At 46.3% G+C, this 25,934-nt stretch overlaps 1 protein-coding gene across 4 annotated transcripts; it reads left to right on the forward strand.

Annotated features, from left to right (window-relative positions):
- Positions 1 to 628: 628 nt before the first annotated feature.
- abcc5 (ATP-binding cassette, sub-family C (CFTR/MRP), member 5) lies at positions 629 to 23,996 on the forward strand. 4 transcript variants are annotated; one of them, XM_041994358.1, is made up of 30 exons: positions 629 to 754; positions 1,148 to 1,260; positions 2,427 to 2,524; positions 2,621 to 2,776; positions 2,916 to 3,060; positions 8,400 to 8,633; positions 8,719 to 8,892; positions 8,998 to 9,145; positions 9,235 to 9,383; positions 9,499 to 9,606; positions 9,686 to 9,849; positions 9,927 to 10,149; positions 10,288 to 10,359; positions 10,438 to 10,562; positions 10,631 to 10,703; positions 10,999 to 11,202; positions 11,276 to 11,419; positions 11,513 to 11,606; positions 12,424 to 12,593; positions 12,699 to 12,845; positions 12,966 to 13,095; positions 13,170 to 13,452; positions 13,542 to 13,728; positions 14,659 to 14,748; positions 14,905 to 15,094; positions 17,554 to 17,713; positions 17,798 to 17,876; positions 17,957 to 18,070; positions 18,141 to 18,305; positions 23,665 to 23,996. In XM_041994358.1, exons 2-30 carry the CDS (start codon positions 1,210 to 1,212, stop codon positions 23,764 to 23,766), a joined length of 4,179 nt encoding a protein of 1,392 aa, XP_041850292.1. In that variant the 5' UTR covers positions 629 to 754; positions 1,148 to 1,209; the 3' UTR covers positions 23,767 to 23,996. The 4 variants fall into 4 exon arrangements, with proteins under 4 accessions (XP_041850292.1, XP_041850293.1, XP_041850294.1 ...); XM_041994359.1 differs by having other exon boundaries at positions 9,960 to 10,149; XM_041994360.1 differs by lacking the exons at positions 17,554 to 17,713; positions 17,798 to 17,876; positions 17,957 to 18,070; positions 18,141 to 18,305; positions 23,665 to 23,996 and adding an exon at positions 15,153 to 15,627 and having other exon boundaries at positions 14,905 to 15,119.
- The last annotated feature ends 1,938 nt before the right edge of the window (positions 23,997 to 25,934 follow it).

Below are 25,934 nucleotides of genomic sequence, written 5' to 3' on the forward strand. Positions count from 1 at the left end.
CTGTTGCTGGACTCCTCAGGACCACTGACTGGATATTTAACCTGGTTAAACTGGACCATGTGGGTAAGTTACTGGAGTTTTATTCCGGTTCAGTCCTACCGGAAAAAACCAGGAGATGAAGGACAAAGACGTCTTTCGGGAAGGTGGATTGTTCCAGATCAGGATGTTTTTATTTAATAACTAAACGCACAAACGGCTCCATGATCAGTGAAACTAGTTGAGTTGTAGACTAGTTTCTGTTAACTAACTTCAACTAGTCTGAATTTTTACTCTAATGATCAACTTCATTTAAATAAAATAGTTGTTAATCTTTAGTTTGCACACACACACACACAGTACTAGTCAATGTGTGTGTGTGTGTGTGTGTGTGTGAAACTAGCAGATATGGTGGGTTAAAATATCGTGTAACACTGATGTTCTTCATCGCAGGAGGAAGAGGAGTAGTTATGTTTTCTGTTGAATTAAATTTTTTTTCTGTGATTTGATTAAAAAATTATGAATAAAAAATGGCTGAAATTAAATAAATTATTTAAATAAATTATAATTATGAAAAAAAAAAATCCATTTTTTTGGACGTTTTGTTTTTCCTGTTTGCGTCAACGGTGACGTCACGCAGTGACTCCATCTCCCATGATGCCCCGCGGCTCCTTCACCGACCCGCAGCTTCACTGCCGCTGAGATCAGCGGAGCTGAAGCGGGACTGTGCGAACCGGACCGGACCGTGCTCGCGCCGCGGACACGGACAGACGGACAGGTGAGAACAGCTGACGCGAGCGCGCGCGCGAGGACGCGTTGGTTTTTTGCCCCAGCGTCACGCTGAGGGAGCAGAACCCTTCCGAACCGGATCTGTGGTCCGTGCGCTGAGCTCACGTTCTTGTTGTGCAGGGAGGTTCTGGAATGACGTCATCTTGGACTCAGTGTGTTTCGGGTCACACCAGAACCTCAGCAGAACTCAAACCTCAGCCATGTTTGGTTTTTGTTTGCTGATGTTCATGAGAACCTTCAGGTGTTTTCCCACCTGACGCCGCGGTTCTGACCCACTGGGACCTCCAGCTTCTGTTTATTTCTTTATCAGATTGTTTATTTGTTTGTTTGTTTCTTTTATTTGTTTATTTGTTTGTTTGTTTCTTTATTTGTGTCTCTTCAGGCTCTCTGGACCTTGTGGTGAGTCGGGGTCAGAGGTCACGCCTCCATGTGGTCTGACAGAAGATGAACCACCATGACTGTGGATGGAGCGGGTCAGAGGTCAACCAGCACCAGGTTAGAACTGGACTGGGTTCTGGTCCCTGGTCCGGAACGGTCCGGTGGTTCTGGAAGAATAAGAGTCAGAAGGTTCTTCAGTGTTCAGAGCAGATGGTTCTGGGAGGAGGACCGGTAGACAGACCGGTTCTGCTGCAGGTCTCAGTCTGAAATGCTGGACTTCGTGAACTGGGTCACTGCTGGAGAACCTCCTCGATCAGTCGGATCAGATAATCAGCTGATCGATCTGATCGATGAGATCTGATCAATACGAGAGTGAACAGAAGTTTAAGAAAGAAAAGTGAAAATGTGCCTCAGAATGAAGAAACCAGGACAAAGCTGCAGATGCTCTCATAACTGTTTATATAATGAAGCCCCGCCCCCTGCTGATGCTGATTGGCTGAGGCTGAGAGGCTCCTGATTGGCTGAGGCAGATTGAAGGGAGGTGAGGAGTGGGAACATCAGCAGGAACGTGAGAGCTGCACGTGCTCAGTATGTCTGTGTGTCTGAGCTGCAGCTGACTGACAGGTCCTGCATTAACCTGGACCTGGACCTGATGTAGAACCAGGTCCAGATTCTGATCCTGGTTCCAGTAGTTTTAATCTGGTTTTTATATAAAACTCTGGGTTTCAAATTGTTTTGCATTTTTTATATAAAACAATTTGAACCCAGAACCTAACTAACTGCAGGTTACCATGGTTACCTGCAGTTAGTTACCATGGTTACCCATAGGTTAATATCCATTAACTTACACCTGACAGCCAATCAGAGGGCAGGATTATATGTCAGGTGTGGCGACCAGTTTGGTTACCTGAGCTGATCAAACTGATTATTGATTTCTGTCTCTGATCAATGATGAAGAACCAGAACCAGGAAGTAAACATGGCAGCAGGTAAGAGTTCAGAACCGGTCTGAGACCGTCCTCAGGTCGTCCACAGACTGGAGGTCCTCGAGGTTCTAAAGGTTCTAGATCAGTGTCTCTCAATCCAGGAACACTGGCCTAGAGGTTCTGAAGGGTCTGGAAGTTCTGGAAGTTCTGGAAGTCTGGGTGTGAAACAACTTGAGGTTTTTAATGTTTGGACTGTATTTGACAGACATGAAGGTTCTGAGGTGGTTCTGATCCACATCGGACCACTGTGTGGAATTTACCAAAAAATCTGGACCTGAAGCTGTGTCTGTGTCTCCAGGTGGGTCTACGTCCAGGTGAGGACATATCAGCTGACTGCCAGCCTGAGGGAGGCGGAGCCAAAGACAGTGACCAGAATGCTGGAGGACATGGAGACAGGTAAGGACTCAGAGATGTTCCGGTCTGGACAGGACCCTAAAATTTTGGTGGCCAGACAAACGTGCACATACAGCTCAGGTGTGTGTGTCTCCTCAGGTGTGACCATCCGGTGGACAAGGCGGGGCTTTTCTCCTTCATGACCTTTCATTGGCTGACTCCTCTGGCTGTACACGCCCACCAAAAAGGGAAGCTCCTATTGGAGGACATCTGGCCCATGTCACACAGAGAATGTTGCCATGACAACAGTCTGAGGTGGGTGGGACTTATAAATTTGTTTACTCAGTAGTTGGTTGGACAATATCTGTGATGTCAAACTGTGATGTCACACTCCCCCTTGACCGTGGGCGTGTGTGCACATGCAGTAAATGTGTGTGTGTGTGTGTGTGTTCAGGCTGAAGACTCTGTGGGATGAAGAGCAGAGGTCAAAGGGCGGAAACGCTTCTCTGTGCTCGGTGGTTTGGTCCTTCTGTCGGACACGTCTCCTCCTGTCCATCCTCTGTCTCACCGTCACTCAGCTGGCCGGGTTCAGCGGCCCAGTAAGTCAAACCAGTCCAACCAGTAAGATCAGTGTGGCCTTTACAGCTGGACTAAACAGGACCAGGTTAGACCAGCATGAAGCTTGAAACCAGCACAGTAAATAAGGACAACTAGCGTCTGGCCAGTATGACCAGGATAAGATAAGATGCTCATGCCTCATACAAAAGCTGACACATTATAAATAAATAAAGTTAAGAGTTCTATTGCTAAAAATCAATCAATAAAAACCAAGCAAAACAAAATAAGATCAATCATAATAAAATCACAAGTCCACGCTCATATATTACAGCCAGGAAGCTCCGCCTCCACTATTCCTTACCTCCGCCCCCTCCCTCACCCCGCCCCTCCAGAGAGTTGGAGGGAACAAAGGACGTCCTCAGCCTGTCCGTGGCACATCGGACCGACACCGTCCTGATGCTCCTCCTCTGGACAGAGTACAGGGGATGTGTGGCTTTGTCCATGATGGAGCGAAATTTGGACAGAATTTTTGCTCTTCCACTGACTTCAATCCCACCGACAATCCGGCCTTTTTAATCAACTTATTCAGCCGATTTAGGCTCTTTCTCCTGATGCAGCCCCCCAACAGACCACAGCATAGAAGAGCACACTGGCAACCATCGACGGGTAGAACATGTTCGTCAGCGTGCTGCAGGTGTTAAAAGATGCCAGCCTCCACAGGAAGCAGAGCCCCGTTTGGCCCTTCTTATAGAGGTTATCCGTGTTTTTAGATCAATCCAGGTTATTGTCCAAGGTGAGACCCAAGTATTTATAGGATGTGACTGTCTCTATAGCCACACTCCAATTACAGACAGGTTGTAGAGACGGCTGCTGTTTTCGGAAATCCACAACCAACTCTTTGGTTTTTGAGGTGTTCAGCTGTAGCTGGTTCCTCCCACACCACTCCGTGAAGTCCTCCACCAGTTTCCTGTACTCCCTCTCCTCATTTCCTCTGATGCACGCAGTAATCGCATGTTCTGCATGTGACAAGAATCAGAGTTGTGCCGGAAGTCAGCAGTGTAGGAGGTGAAGAGAGCAGGGGACAACACGGTACCCTGTGGGGCTCCCGTACTACTGATCAGGGTACTGGATACCATGTCTCCCATCATAACAAACTGGGGTCTTTTGTCAGGTAGTCTATCCAGGAGACAAGGTACGGTTCCACTTCCATGTTGGTTAGTTTTTCTTGCAGTAGGGGGGGCTGAATGGTATTGAAAGCACTGGAAAAATCGAAAAAAGAATCCTCACAGCACAGCCTCCCTCATCCAGGTAGGAAAGAGTCCGGTGTAGAAGATACAAGACAGCATCTTCCACTCCCAGCTTCTCCCTATATGCAAACTGAAGTGGATCCTGTACATGCTTCAGTAGTCGCAGTACTGTCCTCTCCAGAGATTTTATGACTTGTGATGTTATGGCCACAGGACGAAAGTCATTCAGTGCTTTGGATTGTCTGTTCTTGGGGACGGGGATTAAACATGATGTTTTCCAGAGAGCAGGGATTCCCCCCTCGAAGACAGAGTCACATTAAAGGCATGTTGGAGAGGGTTACCTAACTCCTCCGCACATATCATTAGCAATTTAGGGCACCCCCCATCCGGGCCAGCTGGACAAGGGGGGGGGGGGGGGGGGGGGCGATGGCAGAGAGAGAACAGCAGCAAGAGAGTTAAACCTATGAAAGTAAATAAGTATGCATAATAAGCAAATAAGCATTATAACCAGTATGGGACCAGTATGACCAGTATGGACCAGTATGACCAGTATGGGACCAGTATGACCAGTATGGGACCAGTATGACCAATATGGGACCAGTATAACCAGTATGGGACCAGTATGACCAGTATGGGACCAGTATAACCAATATGGACCAGTATGACCAGTATGGGACCAGTATAACCAGTATGGGACCAGTATAACCAATATGGACCAGTATAACCAGTATGGGACCAGTATGACCAGTATGGACCAGTATGACCAGTATGGGACCAGTATGACCAGTATGGGACCAGTATAACCAGTATGGGACCAGTATGACCAGTATGGGACCAGTATGGGACCAGTATAACCAATATGGACCAGTATGACCAGTATGGGACCAGTATAACCAGTATGGGACCAGTATAACCAATATGGACCAGTATAACCAGTATGGGACCAGTATGACCAGTATGGACCAGTATGACCAGTATGGGACCAGTATGACCAGTATGGGACCAGTATAACCAGTATGGGACCAGTATGACCAGTATGGGACCAGTATGGGACCAGTATAACCAATATGGACCAGTATGACCAGTATGGGACCAGTATAACCAGTATGGGACCAGTATAACCAATATGGACCAGTATAACCAGTATGGGACCAGTATGACCAGTATGGGACCAGTATAACCAATATGGACCAGTATGACAAGTATGGGACCAGTATGACCAGTATGGGACCAGTATGACCAGTATGGGACCAGTATGACTAGTATAGGACCAGTATAACCAGTATGGGACCAGTATAACCAGTATGGGACCAGTATAACCAATATGGACCAGTATGACTAGTATAGGACCAGTATAACCAGTATGGGACCAGTATAACCAGTATGGACCAGTATGACCAGTATGGGACCAGTATTGACCATTATGGGACCTGTATGACCAGTGTGGGACCAGTATGACCAGTATAACCAGTATGGGACCAGTATGACCAGTATGGGACCAGTATAACCAGTATGGGACCAGTATGGGACCAGTATGACCAGTCTTACCAGTATGGGACCAGTATGACCAGTATAACCAGTATGGGACCAGTATGACCAGTATGACCAGTATGGGACCAGTATAACCAGTATGGGACCAGTATGACCAGTATAACCAGTATAACCAGTATGGGACCAGTATGACCAGTATAACCAGTATGGGACCAGTATGACCAGTATGGGACCAGTATAACCAGTATGGACCAGTATGACAAGTATGGGACCAGTATGACCAGTATGGGACCAGTATAACCAGTATGGGACCAGTATGACCAGTATGGGACCAGTATAACCAATATGGACCAGTATGACCAGTATGGGACCAGTATAACCAGTATGGGACCAGTATAACCAATATGGACCAGTATAACCAGTATGGGACCAGTATGACTAGTATAGGACCAGTATAACCAGTATGGGACCAGTATAACCAATATGGACCAGTATGACTAGTATAGGACCAGTATAACCAGTATGGGACCAGTATAACCAGTATGGACCAGTATGACCAGTATGGGACCAGTATGGGACCAGTATAACCAATATGGACCAGTATGACCAGTATGGGACCAGTATAACCAGTATGGGACCAGTATAACCAATATGGACCAGTATAACCAGTATGGGACCAGTATGACCAGTATGGGACCAGTATAACCAGTATGGGACCAGTATGACCAGTATGGGACCAGTATAACCAGTATGGGACCAGTATTGACCATTATGGGACCTGTATGACCAGTGTGGGACCAGTATGACCAGTATAACCAGTATGGGACCAGTATGACCAGTATGGGACCAGTATAACCAGTATGGGACCAGTATGGGACCAGTATGACCAGTATGACCAGTATGGGACCAGTATAACCAGTATGGGACCAGTATGACCAGTATAACCAGTATGGGACCAGTATGACCAGTATAACCAGTATGGGACCAGTATGACCAGTATGGGACCAGTATAACCAGTATGGACCAGTATGACAAGTATGGGACCAGTATGACCAGTATGGGACCAGTATAACCAGTATGGGACCAGTATGACCAGTATGGGACCAGTATGGGACCAGTATAACCAATATGGACCAGTATGACCAGTATGGGACCAGTATAACCAGTATGGGACCAGTATAACCAATATGGACCAGTATAACCAGTATGGGACCAGTATGACTAGTATAGGACCAGTATAACCAGTATGGGACCAGTATAACCAGTATGGGACCAGTATAACCAATATGGACCAGTATGACTAGTATAGGACCAGTATAACCAGTATGGGACCAGTATAACCAGTATGGACCAGTATGACCAGTATGGGACCAGTATGGGACCAGTATAACCAATATGGACCAGTATGACCAGTATGGGACCAGTATAACCAGTATGGGACCAGTATAACCAATATGGACCAGTATAACCAGTATGGGACCAGTATAACCAGTATGGACCAGTATGACAAGTATGGGACCAGTATGACCAGTATGGGACCAGTATGACTAGTATAGGACCAGTATAACCAGTATGGGACCAGTATAACCAGTATGGGACCAGTATAACCAATATGGACCAGTATGACTAGTATAGGACCAGTATAACCAGTATGGGACCAGTATAACCAGTATAGACCAGTATGACCAGTATGACCAGTATGGGACCAGTATTGACCATTATGGGACCTGTATGACCAGTGTGGGACCAGTATGACCAGTATAACCAGTATGAGACCAGTATGACCAATATGGGACCAGTATAACCAGTATGGGACCAGTATGACCAGTATGGGACCAGTATGAACAGTCTTACCAGTATGGGACCAGTATGACCAGTATAACCAGTATGGGACCAGTATGACCAGTATGGGACCAGTATAACCAGTATGGGACCAGTATGGACCAGTATGGGACCAGTATAACCAGTATGGACCAGTATGACTAGTATGGGACCAGTATGACTAGTATGGGACCAGTATGACCAGTATGGGACCAGTATAACCAGTATGGACCAGTATGACCAGTATGGGACCAGTATGACCAGTATGGGACCAGTATAACCAATATGGACCAGTATAACCAGTATGGGACCAGTATGGCTAGTATGGGACCAGTATGACCAGTATGGGACCAGTATGACCAGTTACGGACCAGTATGACCAGTATGGGACCAGTATGACCAGTATGGGACCAGTATGACTAGTATGGGACCAGTATGACCAGTGTGGGACCAGTATGACCAGTATAACCAGTATGGGACCAGTATGACCAGTATGGGACCAGTATAACCAGTATGGGACCAGTATGACCAGTATGGGACCAGTATGACCAGTCTTACCAGTATGGGACCAGTATAACCAGTATGACCAGTATGACCAGTATGGGACCAGTATAACCAGTATGACCAGTATAACCAGTATAACCAGTATGGGACCAGTATGACCAGTATGGGACCAGTATGACCAGTATAACCAGTATGGGACCAGTATGACCAGTATGGGACCAGTATAACCAGTATGGACCAGTATGACCAGTATGGGACCAGTATGACCAGTATGGGACCAGTATGACCAGTGTAACTGCTGTCCTGGTTTTCCCCAGGCGTTCGTGGTAAAGCGTCTCCTGGACTACACCCAGCAGGAGGACTCAGACCTGGTCTACGGGCTCCTGCTGGTTCTGGGGCTTCTCCTCATGGAGCTGATGAGGTCCTGGTCTCTGGCTCTGACCTGGGCCCTGAACTACCGGACTGGGTCAAGACTGAGAGGAGCCATCCTCAGTCTGGCCTTCCAGAAGATCCTGAAGCTGAAGAGCATCAGAGACAAGTCCATGGGACAGGTGGTGGGGTTTGTGGGTTTGTGTGTTTCACATTGAGGGACTGGTTCAGGACTAAGTCCAGTTTGTTTGACCCCCTTCCCTCCAGCTAGTGAACATGTGTTCCAGTGACGGTCAGCGGATGTTCGATGCTGCAGCAGTGGGCAGTTTGTTGGCAGGGGGCCCCCTGGTGGCCATCCTCGGTGTTGCCTACAACCTGCACTTACTGGGACCAACATCTCTGCTGGGATCAGCTGTCTTCATCCTCTTTTATCCCACCATGGTTGGTACCTGAACGCACCACGGTCACTGCTTCCTGGATATTCTGTCAGACTGTATTGATCAGGTGTATTGATCAGGTGTATTGATCAGATGTATTGATCCTCAGATGTTCAGCTCCAGATTGACGGCATACTTCCGGAGGAAAGGCGTGGCCATCACTGACAGACGAGTGCAGAAGATGAATGAAATCCTCAACTACATCAAGTTTATCAAGATGTACGCCTGGGTCAAAGCCTTCTCCAACGACATCCAGAGTATGTGCTCACCTCAAAGCATCATCTGGGCAGCCTGTCGCCACGGTAACACAGGTGTAGATTGATAGGGTTTGTGTTTTTTCCTTCAGGGATCAGGGATGAGGAGCGCCGGATCCTGGAGCTTACAGGTTACTTCCAGAGCATCACGGTGGGCGTGGCTCCCATCGTGGTCGTCATTGCCAGCGTGGCAACATTCTCCGCCCACATGTTGCTAGGATACGACCTCACAGCCTCTCAGGTACCAAACTAAAGCACATCTTCTCATATCATTGCTGTGCTCACTCTGATAAGGCTTTTTTTACCTGTTCTCATCCACCTGGTGATACTCCTGTGGACTCCTCCCCTCTCCCCAGGCCTTCACCGTGGTGACGGTGTTCAATGCCATGACATTTGCCCTGAAAGTGACTCCGTTTTCTGTCAAATCTCTGTCAGAAGCTTCGGTGGCTGTGGAGAGATTTAAGGTAAGTCATCGATCTGGAACACGGTGAATCCGAGCAGAACTAATGTCTGGTCTGATCTAATTCCTGTCTCCATCTCCAGAGTCTCTTCCTGTTGCCGGAGGTGGAAGGCGTCCGAGCATTGCCTAGCGATCCTCAGGTTGCCGTGGAGATGTGTGATGCTAGCCTGGCATGGGAGGGCGGTGGACAGAGCGCCCAGGCCAGTCCGTGTGTCCGATCAGCTGGCAGACACCAACAGAAGCACAAGTAAAAAGCATCAATCCTGCAGCAATGAGCTGATTATTAATCATTCTGATTATTGATTATTGACAAATCTGTTTCAGGTCAAACAGCTGCTGCTTTGTTCCCATGTTCAGGTGCAGAGATCCAGGTGTGCTGCAGGAGGCCGGCTCTCTGCTGAGTGGAAGAAGCACAGCTTCTACTCCTGAGGAAGAAGAAGGGGACGAGGAGGGGGACGAAGACACCTGTCCCCCCCTCCTAGCTGTTCCTGCCCCCCCTCTGCGCCTCCAGAGGACCCTGCATTGCATTAACTTGAATATCCAGCAGGTAGATCCATCACACAGCAGAGACACCTGAGCCTGACCGAAGACATGGCTGACACCTGTCTGTCCACCGTGTCCGTCTGTGTCTTTCCGTCTGTGTCCGTCCGTCTGTCCACCTGTCTGTCTGTGTCCATCCGTCCAGGGGAAGCTGCTGGGGGTCTGTGGAAGTGTCGGCAGTGGAAAAACCTCCCTCATCTCGGCCATCTTGGGACAGGTGATGTTACCTGCAGTGTCTTGTCTTCCTGCCAGCCTGCTGCTGATCAGTATTGATTATTGATTGGTGTGCTGACAGATGACCGTGCTGGAGGGCAGCGTGGCGGTCAGGGGACGGCTGGCCTATGTGGCTCAGCAGGCCTGGATCCTGAATGCAACATTGAGAGACAACATCCTGTTTGGACAGGAGTACCAGGAGGACAGGTGAGACAGGCAGGACACACTTGTGGAGGAAAAAGACTGCAGGTGGGCTAATTGGTATCTCTCTTCAGGTACCAGTCCGTCCTCAGCACCTGTTGTCTCAGACCGGACCTCATCCTGCTGCCCAACGCCGACCTCACAGAGGTATGATGATGATGATGACGAAGGTGATAATTATGATGAAGGAAATGCTATTGGTGATGAAGATGATGAAGATGGGCTGTAGTTTTATCATCCTGCCATTATAATCAGTCATGAATCTGCCTCCATGGGCAGGTGGCAGCTCTCGAAGGGGGCGGGGTCTATGAACAGGTGTACTCAGAGGGGGCGGGGTCTATGAACAGGTGTACTCAGAGGGGGCGGGGTCAGCAGACATGTTCGCTACCTGCAGAAAACTCCTTCTTACACATTTAATGTATTCATATTCCCGTCCAATCAGATTGGAGAGCGCGGCGCCACCCTGAGTGGTGGACAGCGGCAGCGAATCAGCTTGGCCCGTGCGCTCTACAGCGATCGGGACGTTTACATCCTGGACGACCCGCTCAGTGCGCTCGACGCCCACGTGGCCAATCACATCTTCTACAACGCCATCAGAAAGCAGCTCTGCAACAAGACCGTCATCTTCATCACTCACCAGCTGCAGGTACACCTCATCCTCAGTCAGCTGGGTCACTGGTTACCATGGAGACAACCAGTCTGTTTTTGTGTGTGCACAGTACCTGGTGGACTGTGATGATGTCATCCTGATGAAAGAGGGGAGTATAGTGGAGCAGGGTAACCATGACAACCTGATGAAACTGAATGGAGACTATGCAGCCATGTTCAACCACTTTCAGCTGGGAGACACACCTGTCATAGAGGTACCTGTCCACCTGTCTGTTTGTCCACCTGTCTACCTGTCGATCGACCTGTCTGTCCAGCTGTCCAACCATCTGTCCTTCTCTGTGTCCCAGGCTCCCAGCAGGAAGAACGGCGGCTCTCAGCGGAAACCAGCCGACAATAAACCAGGATCAGTGAAGAAGAACACACTGGTTGTCAAGGACAATGGTAAAAAAAAGTTTTATAAAACTTTATTTAAACATTTATTTTAAAAACTGAACTGTGATCAGTTGTCATCAGAGAAACCTGTGTGAGACCGTCCTGGACCAGTTCTCCTCTGAGACGGTCTAGCTGGTACAGAACCATGATTATGTCTCAGTAAACCCCTACAGATGGTCTAGATGTGTCCAGTTCCAGCTGAAGAACCTCTCAGGTCTCAGACCTGAATCCTGAGTTCTTCTCATCAGCTCCTGTTTTAACCCCCTCGGCCACATGGGGGCACTGTTTAAAACCATTGGTTCCTCGTGGTTCTTTTGATTTTGGTTCTGACTCAGACGCCAGGACCTCGTTAGTTTTTGAGGACAGGTTCAGACAGTAGAACTGAGGTATTTAAGTCTGGATCAGAGGACGTTCTTACAGGAGTTTTCTTCTCAACGTTTCCAGCTGTTATCAGTCAGAGTTGCACAGAACGACCCATTTCTAACTCTCCTCTGACTCTGGACTTCTGGACCTGGTCCACTTGGACATCTGTAGAGTGATTTAACAGATAACCTAGTTTATCACCTCTCTGAAGATGGTGTGATGTTCCTCCAGTGGACCCGCCCCCTCTGGGCTGGAAGGTGCTCCATTTTGTTGGAGAAGTCATGGTCACCTGAGCGTCCAGGTGGCCCACACGTCAGGTCTGCAGGGTCAAAGCAAATCCACTTCCTCACATTCACAAACTGGAGGGTTTGGACCAAATGAAGGGAGTGAGATTGGACCTAAATATTACAACAAAAAAAACCCACAATCTTCTCAGTTTCTGTTTGATCATGTGACCCTGAAGGGGAGGAGCAGCAGTGTGGGGGTGTGGCCTGGCCAGTGTTTCGCATTTACATGGCAGCGTGCGGCGGTTTCGGTTCCTGTCTGTTGATCCTGGTTCTGTTTGTCTTCAACGTGGGAAGTGCAGCCTTCTGTCACTGGTGGCTGAGCTACTGGATCAACCAGGGCAGTGGGGTGAGTCTTCATCATCCCCTCCTCCTCCTCATCATCATCATTTATCCTTTCATGACTCTTGCTGTCTCCTCCTCCCCCTCTGACTCCCATACCTCTTTTTCCCAGAACGCCACGGTAACCGTGGGCAACAGCTCAGCAATGAGCATCAGCATGAAGGACAATCCCATGATGCAACAGTACGTCGCCATTTACGCCTCCTCCATGGGAGTCATGCTGCTCTTCAAATTCCTCCGAGGCATCGCCTTTGTTAAGGTCAGATGGCTTCTGGTCCAGCCGGGTCTTTGGTCTGGACCGCTCTGTTTTGGTCTAGTCCAGTTTACTGACCGGTCCTCCTGGTTCTTCCCAGTCCTGAATCTGCTTGTGTGTCCTCAGGGGACGCTTCGTGCCTCCTCCAAGCTTCATGATGAGCTCTTCCGCCGGATCCTCCGCTGTCCCATGAAGTTCTTCGCCGTGACGCCAACAGGACGCATCCTTAACCGCTTCTCTAAGGACATGGATGAAGGTAACGGACCAGACTGCTGTCTGAGGTGTTGTCCACCACCTGACCGAGTCCTGACTTCTTCTGTCTCTCTTCAGTGGACACCCGTCTGCCCTTCCAGGCCGAGATGTTCATCCAGAACGTGATCCTGGTCTTCTTTTGCCTTGGAGTCATCAGCTGTGTTTTCCCATGGTTCCTGGTGGCCGTGGGTCCTTTGGTCTTGCTCTTCTCTGTGCTCCACAGCGTCTCCAGGGTCTTCATCCGAGAACTGAAGCGGCTGGAAAACGTGACCATGTCCCCCTTCATGTCCCACATCACCTCCAGCATCCAGGGCCTGACCACCCTGCAGGCCTACGGCAGGGACCAGGACTTTCTCCACAGGTCAGGGTTGGAACCCAAAACCATGCCGACCATCTTGAAATCTAGAAAATAATCCAGAACCTGAACTCTAGACTGTGTGTTGTCTTCAGGTACCAGGTTTTGTTGGATCAGAACCAGGCTCCTTTTTATCTGTTCAGCTGTGCAATGCGCTGGTTGGCGGTTCGGCTGGACGTCATCAGCGTGGCGCTGATCAGCATCACGGCCCTCATGATGGTCCTGATGCACGGGCAGATCCCCCCCGCCTACGCCGGCCTCGCCATCTCCTACGCCGTGCAGGTAAGAGTGAAATCACAAGACTCAGACATCTGAGGGCTTTTGGGGTTTTGTGGAAATGTCTTGTCCTGTTCTTGGGACGGACACACTTACTGATCCAGTGAAACGATTGTAGAGCTGAGACAGAATGGGCGGAGCCTGAACTGATCTGAGTGAAGCTGATCAACCAGAGCAGAGTTTCAGAGCTCGTCTCAACCAAGCAGCAACCTCCGGAGGTAAAAAGTGAAGCCTATATGGAAGTGCAAAAAGTTGCAGTTCCCCCCTCGTCCACTAGGGGCTCCGAAACAGAGCAAATCCCCATAGACTCCCATGTTAAAAAGACCAACTTCACAGCAGAAATGAACATGTTTAAAGCCTGGTACAAAAATCCATTTTAGGATTAATAGGTCAAGTTTACCTTCATGAGGGGGGTGAATTTTTTTCTAACTCATCTGTTTGGATGTTATTTAATCTTGAAATTCAGCATAATTAGGGGCGTGTCTTTTTGATTGACAGATATCCATTATCCGCGGCAAGAAGGGAGAGCAACCACGTTTTTAGCCGGCTAACAGCGTGCCTTAGCTTTAGCCCGGCTACCTCCATTAGCTGGTTAGCTACCGTTGCTCGGGGTTAGCTCGGTTAGCTCTTAGCTACAGGCAGCTCGAAATTTTTAATGAGTGTCAATCATCCACCCCATCGGTACAGTCCCCCTCTCAGCTCCGCCTCTTTGCCCATTTTTGGATTTTCCGGGAGCAACGGCAGGCGTAATGCTACCAAGATGGCAACGGTGGGAACCGCCCAACGAGCTTCACTTTTGCTCTTCGGGAACCTACAGGTGAAGTCATGGAGGCTCCGCCCATTTTTTATATACAGTTTATGGTCTCAACAGGAAAGGTGTTAAACCAAAGCTGTGGTAGATGTTTCAGGTCCTGAAGACAGAACTGTCTCCCCCAGTTAACAGGGCTGTTCCAGTTCACGGTGCGTCTGGCTTCAGAGACGGAAGCTCGCTTCACCTCCGTGGAGAGAATCCATCACTACATCCAGGTACTGTCAGTCCAGTCTGCACCTTCCCATGGATGTTCAGAACTCTGCTAGACAGTGTTGGACCAGGTTCCACTACCGTTCTGGCTCATTCCTGCAGTCTGTTATGTAACTGATTTAGTATGGTTCTGGTTTTGATATGTTATGTCTTTGTCACAGTCGCTATCCCAGGAAGCTCCGGCCCGGGTAAAAGGTCAGTCACCTCCTCCGGACTGGCCCCAGCAGGGGGAGCTAGTGTTCAGGGAGGTGGAGATGAGGTACCAGGAGAACCTCCCTCGGGTCCTCAGTAAGATCTCATGCACCATCAGGCCCAAGGAGAAGGTTGGAATCGTGGGCAGAACTGGATCAGGTAGGAGGTTCTGGATTTTCCAGATGTTAAGTGATGAAGACCCAAAGTCCTGAACAGCTCCTAGAGGTGAACCTGGGGAACTACGTCCCCTCAACTGACTCCACGGCCTATATGCTACAGATGCTTTTATCCAAAGCGACTTACATTAGAAGCTGGTTAGGCAGTAGTGTTCTGGGTCTTGCCTAAGGACAAGGATCCCCTGTGGGGTTCAAACTCGGGTCTCCCGCATGGGAAATGCTATGATCTTGCCACCTGAGCTATGCAGCCGCCATTTCCTGTGGATCCAGACAGAACTGGTTTAGCTCTCTCACGTTTCCTGGATATTTAGTGGAGGACTTTCTCCAGCTCTTAGCATCTCTCCTGGTGCCCACTTCAGAACAGTGATTTGGACGAGTCCATCATTTGCCCACGCTGGTCAGTAACTACGAAGGCTACTAACCATGCAGTTAATCACTGAACCATTTCTGAAGGAACTCCAGCCTCGCTGCACCATGACATGGTCCTGAAGGAAAACGGGGATCTCCTTGGCATCGATCACATCCGCAGTGACGAAGCAAACGCCACGAGATCTTCCACCCTGGTAGTCGTCATGGCAACGAACATGTCCGACATGGCTATGCTGCTTTTATAGTCCGCCCCGACATCACAAAGTTCTGTCTGACCGTGAAGTCCTATGGTAGATAGACGCCATCTCTCTGAACGGGGCAATCGTCTCAGTACTTCCTGTTTCATTAGAAGACAGTGTCTCAGTACTTCCTGTTTCCTTAGAAGACAGTGTCTCAGTACTTCCTGTTTCCTTAGAAGACAGTGTCTCAGTACTTCCTGTTTCCTTAGAGGACAGTGTCTCAGTACTTCCTGTTTCCTTAGAAGACAGTGTCTCAGTACTTCCTGTTTCCTTAGAAGACAGTGTCTCAGTACTTCCTGTTTCATTAGAGGACAGTGTCTCAGTACTTCCTGTTTCCTTAGAGGACAGTGTCTCAGTGCTTCCTGTTTCCTTAGAGGACAGTGTCTCAGTACTTCCTGTTTCCTTAGAAGACCGTGTCTCAGTACTTCCTGTTTCCTTAGAAGACAGTGTCTCAGTACTTCCTGTTTCATTAGAGGACAGTGTCTCAGTACTTCCAGTTTCCTTAGAGGACAGTGTCTCAGTACTTCCTGTTTCCTTAGAGGACAGTGTCTCAGTACTTCCTGTTTCCTTAGAGGACAGTGTATCAGTACTTCCTGTTTCATTAGAGGACAGTGTCTCAGTACTTCCTGTTTCCTTAGAGGACAGTGTCTCAGTGCTTCCTGTTTCCTTAGAGGACAGTGTCTCAGTACTTCCTGTTTACTTAGAGGACAGTGTCTCAGTACTTCCTGTTTCCTTAGAAGACCGTGTCTCAGTACTTCCTGTTTCCTTAGAAGACAGTGTCTCAGTACTTCCTGTTTCATTAGAGGACAGTGTCTCAGTACTTCCTGTTTCCTTAGAAGACCGTGTCTCAGTACTTCCTGTTTCCTTAGAAGACCGTGTCTCAGTACTTCCTGTTTCCTTAGAGGACAGTGTTTCAGTACTTCCTGTTTCCTTAGAAGACCGTGTCTCAGTACTTCCTGTTTCCTTAGAAGACCGTGTCTCAGTACTTCCTGTTTCCTTAGAAGACCGTGTCTCAGTACTTCCTGTTTCCTTAGAGGACAGTGTCTCAGTACTTCCTGTTTCATTAGAGGACAGTGTCTCAGTACTTCCTGTTTCCTTAGAAGACCGTGTCTCAGTACTTCCTGTTTCCTTAGAAGACCATGTCTCAGTACTTCCTGTTTCCTTAGAGGACAGTGTCTCAGTACTTCCTGTTTCCTTAGAAGACCGTGTCTCAGTACTTCCTGTTTCATTAGAAGACAGTGTCTCAGTACTTCCTGTTTCCTTAGAGGACAGTGTCTCAGTACTTCCTGTTTCCTTAGAAGACCGTGTCTCAGTACTTCCTGTTTCCTTAGAAGACAGTGTCTCAGTACTTCCTGTTTCGTTAGAGGACAGTGTCTCAGTACTTCCTGTTTCCTTAGAAGACCGTGTCTCAGTACTTCCTGTTTCCTTAGAGGACAGTGTCTCAGTACTTCCTGTTTCCTTAGAAGACCGTGTCTCAGTACTTCCTGTTTCATTAGAAGACAGTGTCTCAGTACTTCCTGTTTCCTTAGAGGACAGTGTCTCAGTACTTCCTGTTTCCTTAGAGGACAGTGTCTCAGTACTCCCTGTTTCATTAGAAGACCGTGTCTCAGTACTTCCTGTTTCATTAGAAGACAGTGTCTCAGTACTTCCTGTTTCCTTAGAGGACAGTGTCTCAGTACTTCCTGTTTCCTTAGAGGACAGTGTCTCAGTACTTACTGTTTCATTAGAAGACAGTGTCTCAGTACTTCCTGTTTCCTTAGAGGACAGTGTCTCAGTACTTCCTGTTTCTGTAGAAGACATTGTCTTGCTACATCTTGTCTGTTTTGTCCCCTAGGAAAGTCGTCTCTGGGTGTGGTCTTGTTCCGGCTTGTTGAGTCTTGTGGAGGCTCCATCTTGATTGACGGCATCGACATCGGGGACATTGGACTGGCTGACCTGCGCAGCAAGCTGTCCATCATCCCTCAGGACCCAGTCCTGTTCAGTGGGACAGTCAGGTAAGAGGACCTGAGGGTACCTGAAATGTTGACAAAGACATGATGGTTGCCAGGTCTCAGGTCAGTGTCTCTGTGTTTGGACAGGTTCAATCTGGACCCTTTTAACCAGTACCCTGAGGAAAAGATCTGGGACACTTTGGAGAGGAGTCACATGAAAGAATGTGTGAGTCTTTCAGGCGTCAGTCTTGTTCTGCTCATCCTGTCCTGGTTTGATGTGTCTCATGAAGACATTGTGTCTCTCAGGTGTCCCAGCTGCCTCAGAAGTTGGACTCAGAAGTGGTGGAGAACGGGGAGAACTTCTCTGTGGGAGAGAGACAGCTGCTGTGTGTCGCCAGAGCTCTGCTGAGACAGTGCAAGGTGAGAGACAGACAGATGGCCCCGCCCCCTCCTCCTCTTCTTTCCTCTGATTGGCTGATTCTGGTCTCAGGTGCTGATCCTCGATGAGGCTACTGCAGCCATGGATGCAGAGACAGATGCTCTAATCCAGGAGACCATCAGGAGTTCCTTTCAGGACTGCACCACCTTGACCATCGCTCATCGTCTCCACACCGTCCTCGCCTGCGACCGCATCATGGTGCTCAACCAAGGACAGGTACGGGCCAATAGGAGCTCAGCTCAGACACACTGTTAATAGAATAAGACACAGAGGCGTCCATCATCATAACGGTTTATAGTTCTGTCCAAATGTCCTGAACAACCACCCACGAACCAGGAAGCATCAAACATGAATCTAAATCCAGAATCAGAACTATGTCCAGGTCTAAGAAGCTTAAAGGAAATACTTTTTATTCTTCATCCTGATCTGATCCCTTTTAGACAAGCGAGGCAAATTTATTTTTATATTTCATGTACGAGACAAAACAGAGCAGGTGCATAAAAAACAAGTTAAAATTAGTTCAGTAAAAACAGAAAGAAAAAGATTGTAGTTCTTTAGTTCCACATTCAGGTGCTGTGGAGGTCTGTTGTTAACCAGTCTGGGTGTCCTGTTTCCTACCATGTAGAGGGTAGAAGAGGTGCTTGGTTTTGTAGGGACTGGAGTCGGTCTCAGACTTCAGCTCGCTGCACCGACCTGTGATACGTTGTCCTCCTTTTCCAGAAGACAGCGTTTACTTTCTGGCTTTGTACCAGTTCCAGGGAGGATTTTACCCGATGATTTACTGTAGTTCACAGAGGCTGCCTCCTTCCTGGTAGAGTTATCTGCTCCTGTTAGCGTCTGTTAGCTCGTTTCATTTCCACACCGACCATTTACTTTAATATTGACTTCAAGGTGGCAAACTTTCCCCTCCAGCGCTGTTATCTTCTTAAACAGGTCTTGGTAGTCGTCTGTGGAGATCATGGATGTATTATAAGAACTGGATAACGGACTGAAAATGGCGGCACGCCGATTTTTCCCAGTGGCGACTCGTGGTACTGCAACAAAAAATCCCATGGGGCCCAAAAAGCATTTTTCCCATAGGCCACAATGGTAAAAGACACGGCTGTAAAACTGTTGACAGGACGTCTTCAGCTTTAAACACAGCTAATTACTAATCTTTCTATTCAATATTTTTAATTCATGGACATTTAATCCGTCAATTATTTTTCAAAAGGCCATAAAAGCCACAGAAAAGTCTCTATTTCTCCGGTGACGTCACGGCTGTGCACATGCACTGCCGAAGCGCGGTCATGCTGTGTCGGGAGCGAGGAGGACGGCTGTTGACTTCAATATGATGGGAAAGCTGTTCGTAAAAGTTAAGTTAAAGTTAAGTTTCTTTTTTCTGATATCGAGTAACTTAATACATTTGTATTCTTAATGTTTGATATTACATGCATGATAGTTCCTGTTTTTAAACGTATTGTGACCTAAATCCTAATTAGCTCTAGGTTGTAGTTACGACCACCTGTTTAAACCACCTGATAGTGCGTTTTACTGGTTTATTTTATGTAAAGAGAGATTCAGCCCATGAATAGATCGGGGAAAGTGAGGGTGGCTTTTTTTTTTATTTGTTAATTTCTTATATTTTGGTTCACATTAGTTCACTTTTTGTTAAGTAGTTTAATCACACTGTTCACCCAGAGGGCAATAGAATTTTTTTTAATTAAAATATTTTGTCTTATGAGCTGCTATTCTATTTTCGTTAGTTCAAATAAAATATGAATAACAGTCTTGATATTTTGTTATACATATACAGTTAAATATTTTGGGAGTGTTGAGCCATTTCATGACAGCGACACAATGTCGCCAAGTTAGGTAAAATAGCCTACAAAACCATTTTCAATCCCTAACGGAAATCACGATACATAAAATACATAACTACATAATAAATATAGAATGGTGATAACCCAAGTGGCCTAGTTTTCCTTAACATAGTCCTCAGTTTAAACAAAGTTTTTTTTTCTTTGTCAATTAAAAAACTGCAGCATTTAACAAAGTGGAATCCGGCAAAACACAAGAAAGGAACATTTTAAGAGACGCAATTGATAATCTTGGTGTCATCCAGGGAATAGCAGAAAAATAAAGAGAATATGCATGGGTAGCACAATGAAATACTGCATTAACAAGGACTTCTAACATTTATTACAAAAGACGTGCCTGAAATTATTCATGAATAAAGGTAGGAATTGTAAGTCATCGTGAAAATTTGACACGGGATTATACAAATATACAATATAGACTGACTTATATTGGGCTATTACGAATCCCATATAGAAATTCATCAGATTAAAACAAACCATCATTTTAACAATTACTACACAACTTTTTCCACGTATATTATATCATTACTTTACATCGAGGTCCGATCGTGTGCCGTAGAAAATCATCATCTGAGTTTGTACAGCTCTCATACTGCAGATTAATGTCGTGACCGCGCGTCGCTGGATCAGGTCACTGGGCTGCGCATTGCTCGTTCACAGTGACGTGAAGCATGATGGGAGGTGACACTACTGCGCATGCTCTATGGGCCCAATATGCGGAAGTAACCCGGAAGCCTGAGAACTTTTTCGGCGTATGCGCTGGGTGAGCAACTTCCATAGAAATGAATGGGCCGCCATTTTCAGTCCGTTATCCAGTTCCTATAATACATCCATGGTGGAGATGGAAGACATCCTGCTGCTCGTTAGCCGAGCGTTAGCACCTTTCTAAGCTACTTAGCTTCAGCTGTGTGTACGCCACACACACAGAGCGCTGCAGATTAAAGAGCTATGAAAGATGCTGCAGTTTCTGTTAAAATGCTTTAGTCCCAGAGATTTATAGGTATTAAAAAACTACTGTGGGTGGATTTATAAGTAAAAATGAGAAAAAATCCGATTAAAAGTCAATAAAAATCAAAGCGTGAGCAGCAAGTGTATAAGGAGGGAGGAAGCAGCATGAGAGAAGCTTGCGGTCATTTCTTTCCAGGAATAGTTCCCCATGGTCCTTGGAGGCTTTCACAGCAGTGGTGGCAACCGGTGGTCCGTGGGCCATAACTGGCCCGCCAGATTACAGAGACATGGTGGTGTTTACAACAGCATGGCCCCTTTAAGAACTGGAGACGCACAGCGTAGGGGAGGGGCAATGTCGGAGCAGAGGAAGTCGCTGTGAGAAACTTCCTGTTTAGCAGTTAATGTTTTCCCGACACCAGACCCTCGTTGGCTGGTGGGAAAAACAGCCAGTGTGTGAGGCCACTGTGAGGCAGCGTGACGGACGTGAAGAGAACTTGTTGCACCGTGAGCTTCAGTGTCACAATCGACGGGAAAAATAGCAAATGGACGTCTTTTTATTCTTTTCCTACATGGATAAAAAAATAAAGGGAGCTTTCAGAAGTAACAAGGAGGCGGCGGATGGCGTGGAAATGAAAATTTTCTGATATCCCAACCTGGTTGAAAATGTGTTCAAGGCATTTTCATTCTGGTAAGTGTGAACATTTCGCTTAGTGAGACGATTGTGAGCTCACTTTGTTCCGTATCCGAGAAAATTTACAGCAGGTTCCTCTGCATGTTTTAACCTAGCACCAGTTGACAAAGCAAGCTAGCAGGCTAAGGAAAGCTAAGTGTTACGACCCATTATAGGGGCATGAGAGGGACGTAACATAAAGGACAGTCACAGGCAGTTGTGAAGGTGGAATACGTCATTTTATTGTGGAGGGAAAAAAAATAAAGGTAAAACAGGAAGTTAACTTAAATCCGAGTGTTGGGGTTAGCGGAACTGCTGAAACAAAAGGTTAAATAAGGAAACCATATACAAAATCCACCAAGTAAACCATCTCAAATTTAACAAACAGGTGCTCTGAACTTGGTGTGATAACCTAATAGCAAAAGGCAGCAGTCCCATTAAACTAAGTGTGAACACAAACACATGACCTACCTAGCCCAACACAACACACCCACAAAGCAGCAACGCCACCATAAGTCTGCCCAGATGGTCTGCGGTGAGGGGGAGGCAGCCCACACGGCCCAGCCTGTCCCTCCCGAATGATCCCTGCAGCCGTCCTTTAACTCCAGGACGTCCCTAAGCTGCACAGTGATTGGCTGGATGTAGCGCCAATCTGTGGGAGGGAGAGTGAGAGGCACCGAAGTCAGCCAGTCCAAGGAGGAATCAGGACCCGGCCTTTACATATCCAACGAGCCCCAGCTGTTGGCAATGATCACCAGCCGTCTTACGTCCCTAGGGACGTAACACTAAGGAAGGACAAGGAAAGCTAAAGAAGGCCAAGGAAGGCTAGTTCTGGGACCCAGACAGCACCCGTAATCCAGTCAGAACCGACCAAGCCAGAACCAGGACTATTAGAACTATTTTTATCGCTGTGTGTGTGTGAATGAAGCCTGACAAATTCTCCTAATGATCCCTGTAAGGGTGTGTGCCATATTAGATCAGTTAGACCGACAGAGGGTTTCTAAATCAAATCAAACTTTATTTACAAAGCACTTTTCATGCAGAAGGCAACGCAAAGTGCTTTACATGATTAAAAAAAGCAATTCATGCATAATTAAAATAAAAGAAACCTTCACACACCAGAATAGATAACATAGCAGTTAAAAAAACTCATTGTCTCTTTCACACACACACACACACACACACGCATGCACACAAAGCAGTTGCCCCTCCCCCATTCTGCCCAAAAATGACTCCCTACTTTCTGTCTCTAAACTGAATGCAGGCATAAATACTAGCAGTGATAAACACCTGGCCTGATGCTGCTAAGAGGGAACTATATCATGCGAATCCACACCAGGAGCCAGTCCACCCATGTCCACAAACGCCATCGCCATAGCAACCACCCAGATCAGGGCAGGCCGGGGTCCTCATCACAGCCGTAAGGCTGCAGTGCAGGACCCCAGCCACCCAGACAAGGATGATCACCATGACAACAACCCCAGCGTAAAGGATCCCATGAAGAAAACACTGGAGATTAAATAACCTTAAACAATAAGAACAACTAAGAGCAGCAATAATAACAATTTACATAAAGGACTTCATAAAATAATGCACTAAAAAAGTAATAAAGTTGATGAACCTGGACCAGAAATTCTAGACCTGACTGCATCATTATGATGAATAAACATTCATTCAGTCTTCAACTGAACCTGGTTGAGAAAACATGTGCAGATGAACCCTGCAGCTGGACCGGATGGTCCAGCTTCATCCCTTCAGATGAACCCTGCTCTAATATCACTGTGGAGGGGTTTACATTTTTATTTGTATTAATAAATTATACTTAGTGGAAGTATTTAACATCTCTGATCTGATTCCTGCTAACTCTGCATGCTTTTTGAGGTCTGAACTGGACCAGCCTGGACTGGTTTGGACCAGTCTGGGCCAAAACTCCAGGGCTGGTTTCTTGTCCTGGAACAGGACAAAGTGGATTTCATGTTAACTTCAATCTTGATTTAAACAGAATTCTGTTCCTCGTCCTGCTTTGCTTCTGATCAGACTTTAATAAAAAGAGGAATTTTCTCACGCTGAAGTGGATCCCTGTCTCTCATTGGTTCAGGTGGTGGAGTTCGACGAGCCGTCTAAGCTGCTGGCCAATGAGAACTCGCGGCTGTGCTGGATGCTGGCGGCGGTGGAAGGCAAGGTCTCGGTGCGAGGATGAGGCAATGAAGGCTGTGACGGAGCCTCGTACAGAAACAAGGGAGGATCAAACCTCCGACAACTTCCTGTTGCTTTTTGGCAACATTTCTCATTTCTGTGACCCGGTCTGAAGCGGGTCGGCGGTTCTGGTTGTCCTACCGGTTTAATGTCCTGAACTCAGTCTGAGGTGATGTGAGGACCAGCTTATGTTTTTATTTATGTAAATAATAAAGTCTGAACGTGTTTATTTTATCTGACTTGAGTTTTTTTTACGTTGTCTGCTGGTTCTGCAAAACCTGGTCCAGCTGCTCTGCAAACAACAGAAACAAAATCAGCTGTTTCTGCTCCAAAAGGAAAAAAAAACTAAAACTGCCACCATGTCTTCATGAATCAAAATGAGCCTGTTTGGTCATTTAACTCCCTGCAGGATAAACAGCAGTCCCTCACAGCAACAACCGGCTTCCATTTTCAGGCTGAAGGTGGGACAGAGCGATCTCAGGGAGGAGGAAGATGAAGTGATGAAGCTTCAGGGTGTAGTTTCTGCAGTTCTCCTACAGGGGGCAGCAGACATGTACAAAACCTGGAGATGAGCCTCCTTATCTACCGATGTTTGTTTTGTTGCATCACCATCGTTATCATCACAATCATCATCATCATTGTTATCACAATCATTATTATCATCATCATCATCATCGGTAATTTCATCATCGTTATCATCACAATCATCATCGTCATCGTTATCATCATCATCATTGTTAAAAGCATCATCATCATCACCACCATCATCATCGTTATCCTTAATCATCATCATCGTTATCATCACCATCATCGTCAGCGTTATCATTATCATCATTATTATCATCATCATCATCATCGTTAATTTCATCATCGTTATCATTACCATCATCATCATTGTTAAAAGCATCATCATCATCATCATCGTTATTATCATCATCATCATCATCGTTAATTTCATCATCGTTATCATTACCATCATCATCATTGTTAAAAGCATCATCATCATCATCGTTATCATCATCATCACCATCATCATCGTTATTATCATCATCATCATCATCGTTAATTTCATCATCGTTATCATTATCATCATCATCATTGTTAAAAGCATCATCATCATCATCGTTATCATCATCACCATCATCATCGTTATTATCATCATCATCATCATCGTTAATTTCATCATCGTTATCATTACCATCATCATCATTGTTAAAAGCATCATCATCATCATCGTTATCATCATCACCATCATCATCGTTATTATCATCATCATCATCATCGTTATCATCATCATCATTGTTAAAAGCATCATCATCATCATCGTTATCATCATCACCATCATCATCGTTATCATCATCATCGTTAATTTCATCATCGTTATCATTATCATCATCATCATTGTTAAAAGCATCATCATCATCATCGTTATCATCATCACCATCATCATCGTTATTATCATCATCATCATCATCGTTAATTTCATCATCGTTATCATTACCATCATCATCATTGTTAAAAGCATCATCATCATCATCGTTATCATCATCACCATCATCATCGTTATTATCATCATCATCATCATCGTTAATTTCATCATCGTCATCGTTATCATCATCATCATTGTTAAAAGCATCATCATCATCATCGTTATCATCATCACCATCATCATCATCATCATCGTTAATTTCATCATCGTTATCATTATCATCATCATCATTGTTAAAAGCATCATCATCATCATCGTTATCATCATCACCATCATCATCGTTATTATCATCATCATCATCATCGTTAATTTCATCATCGTTATCATTACCATCATCATCATTGTTAAAAGCATCATCATCATCATCGTTATCATCATCACCATCATCATCGTTATTATCATCATCATCATCATCGTTAATTTCATCATCGTTATCATTACCATCATCATCATTGTTAAAAGCATCATCATCATCATCGTTATCATCATCACCATCATCATCATCATCATCGTTAATTTCATCATCGTTATCATTACCATCATCATCATTGTTAAAAGCATCATCATCATCATCGTTATCATCATCACCATCACCATCATCATCGTTATTATCATCATCATCATCATCGTTAATTTCATCATCGTCATCGTTATCATCATCATCATTGTTAAAAGCATCATCA

Source organism: Melanotaenia boesemani, chromosome 9 (assembly GCF_017639745.1).
Source record: "Melanotaenia boesemani isolate fMelBoe1 chromosome 9, fMelBoe1.pri, whole genome shotgun sequence".
Taxonomy (NCBI): domain Eukaryota; kingdom Metazoa; phylum Chordata; class Actinopteri; order Atheriniformes; family Melanotaeniidae; genus Melanotaenia; species Melanotaenia boesemani.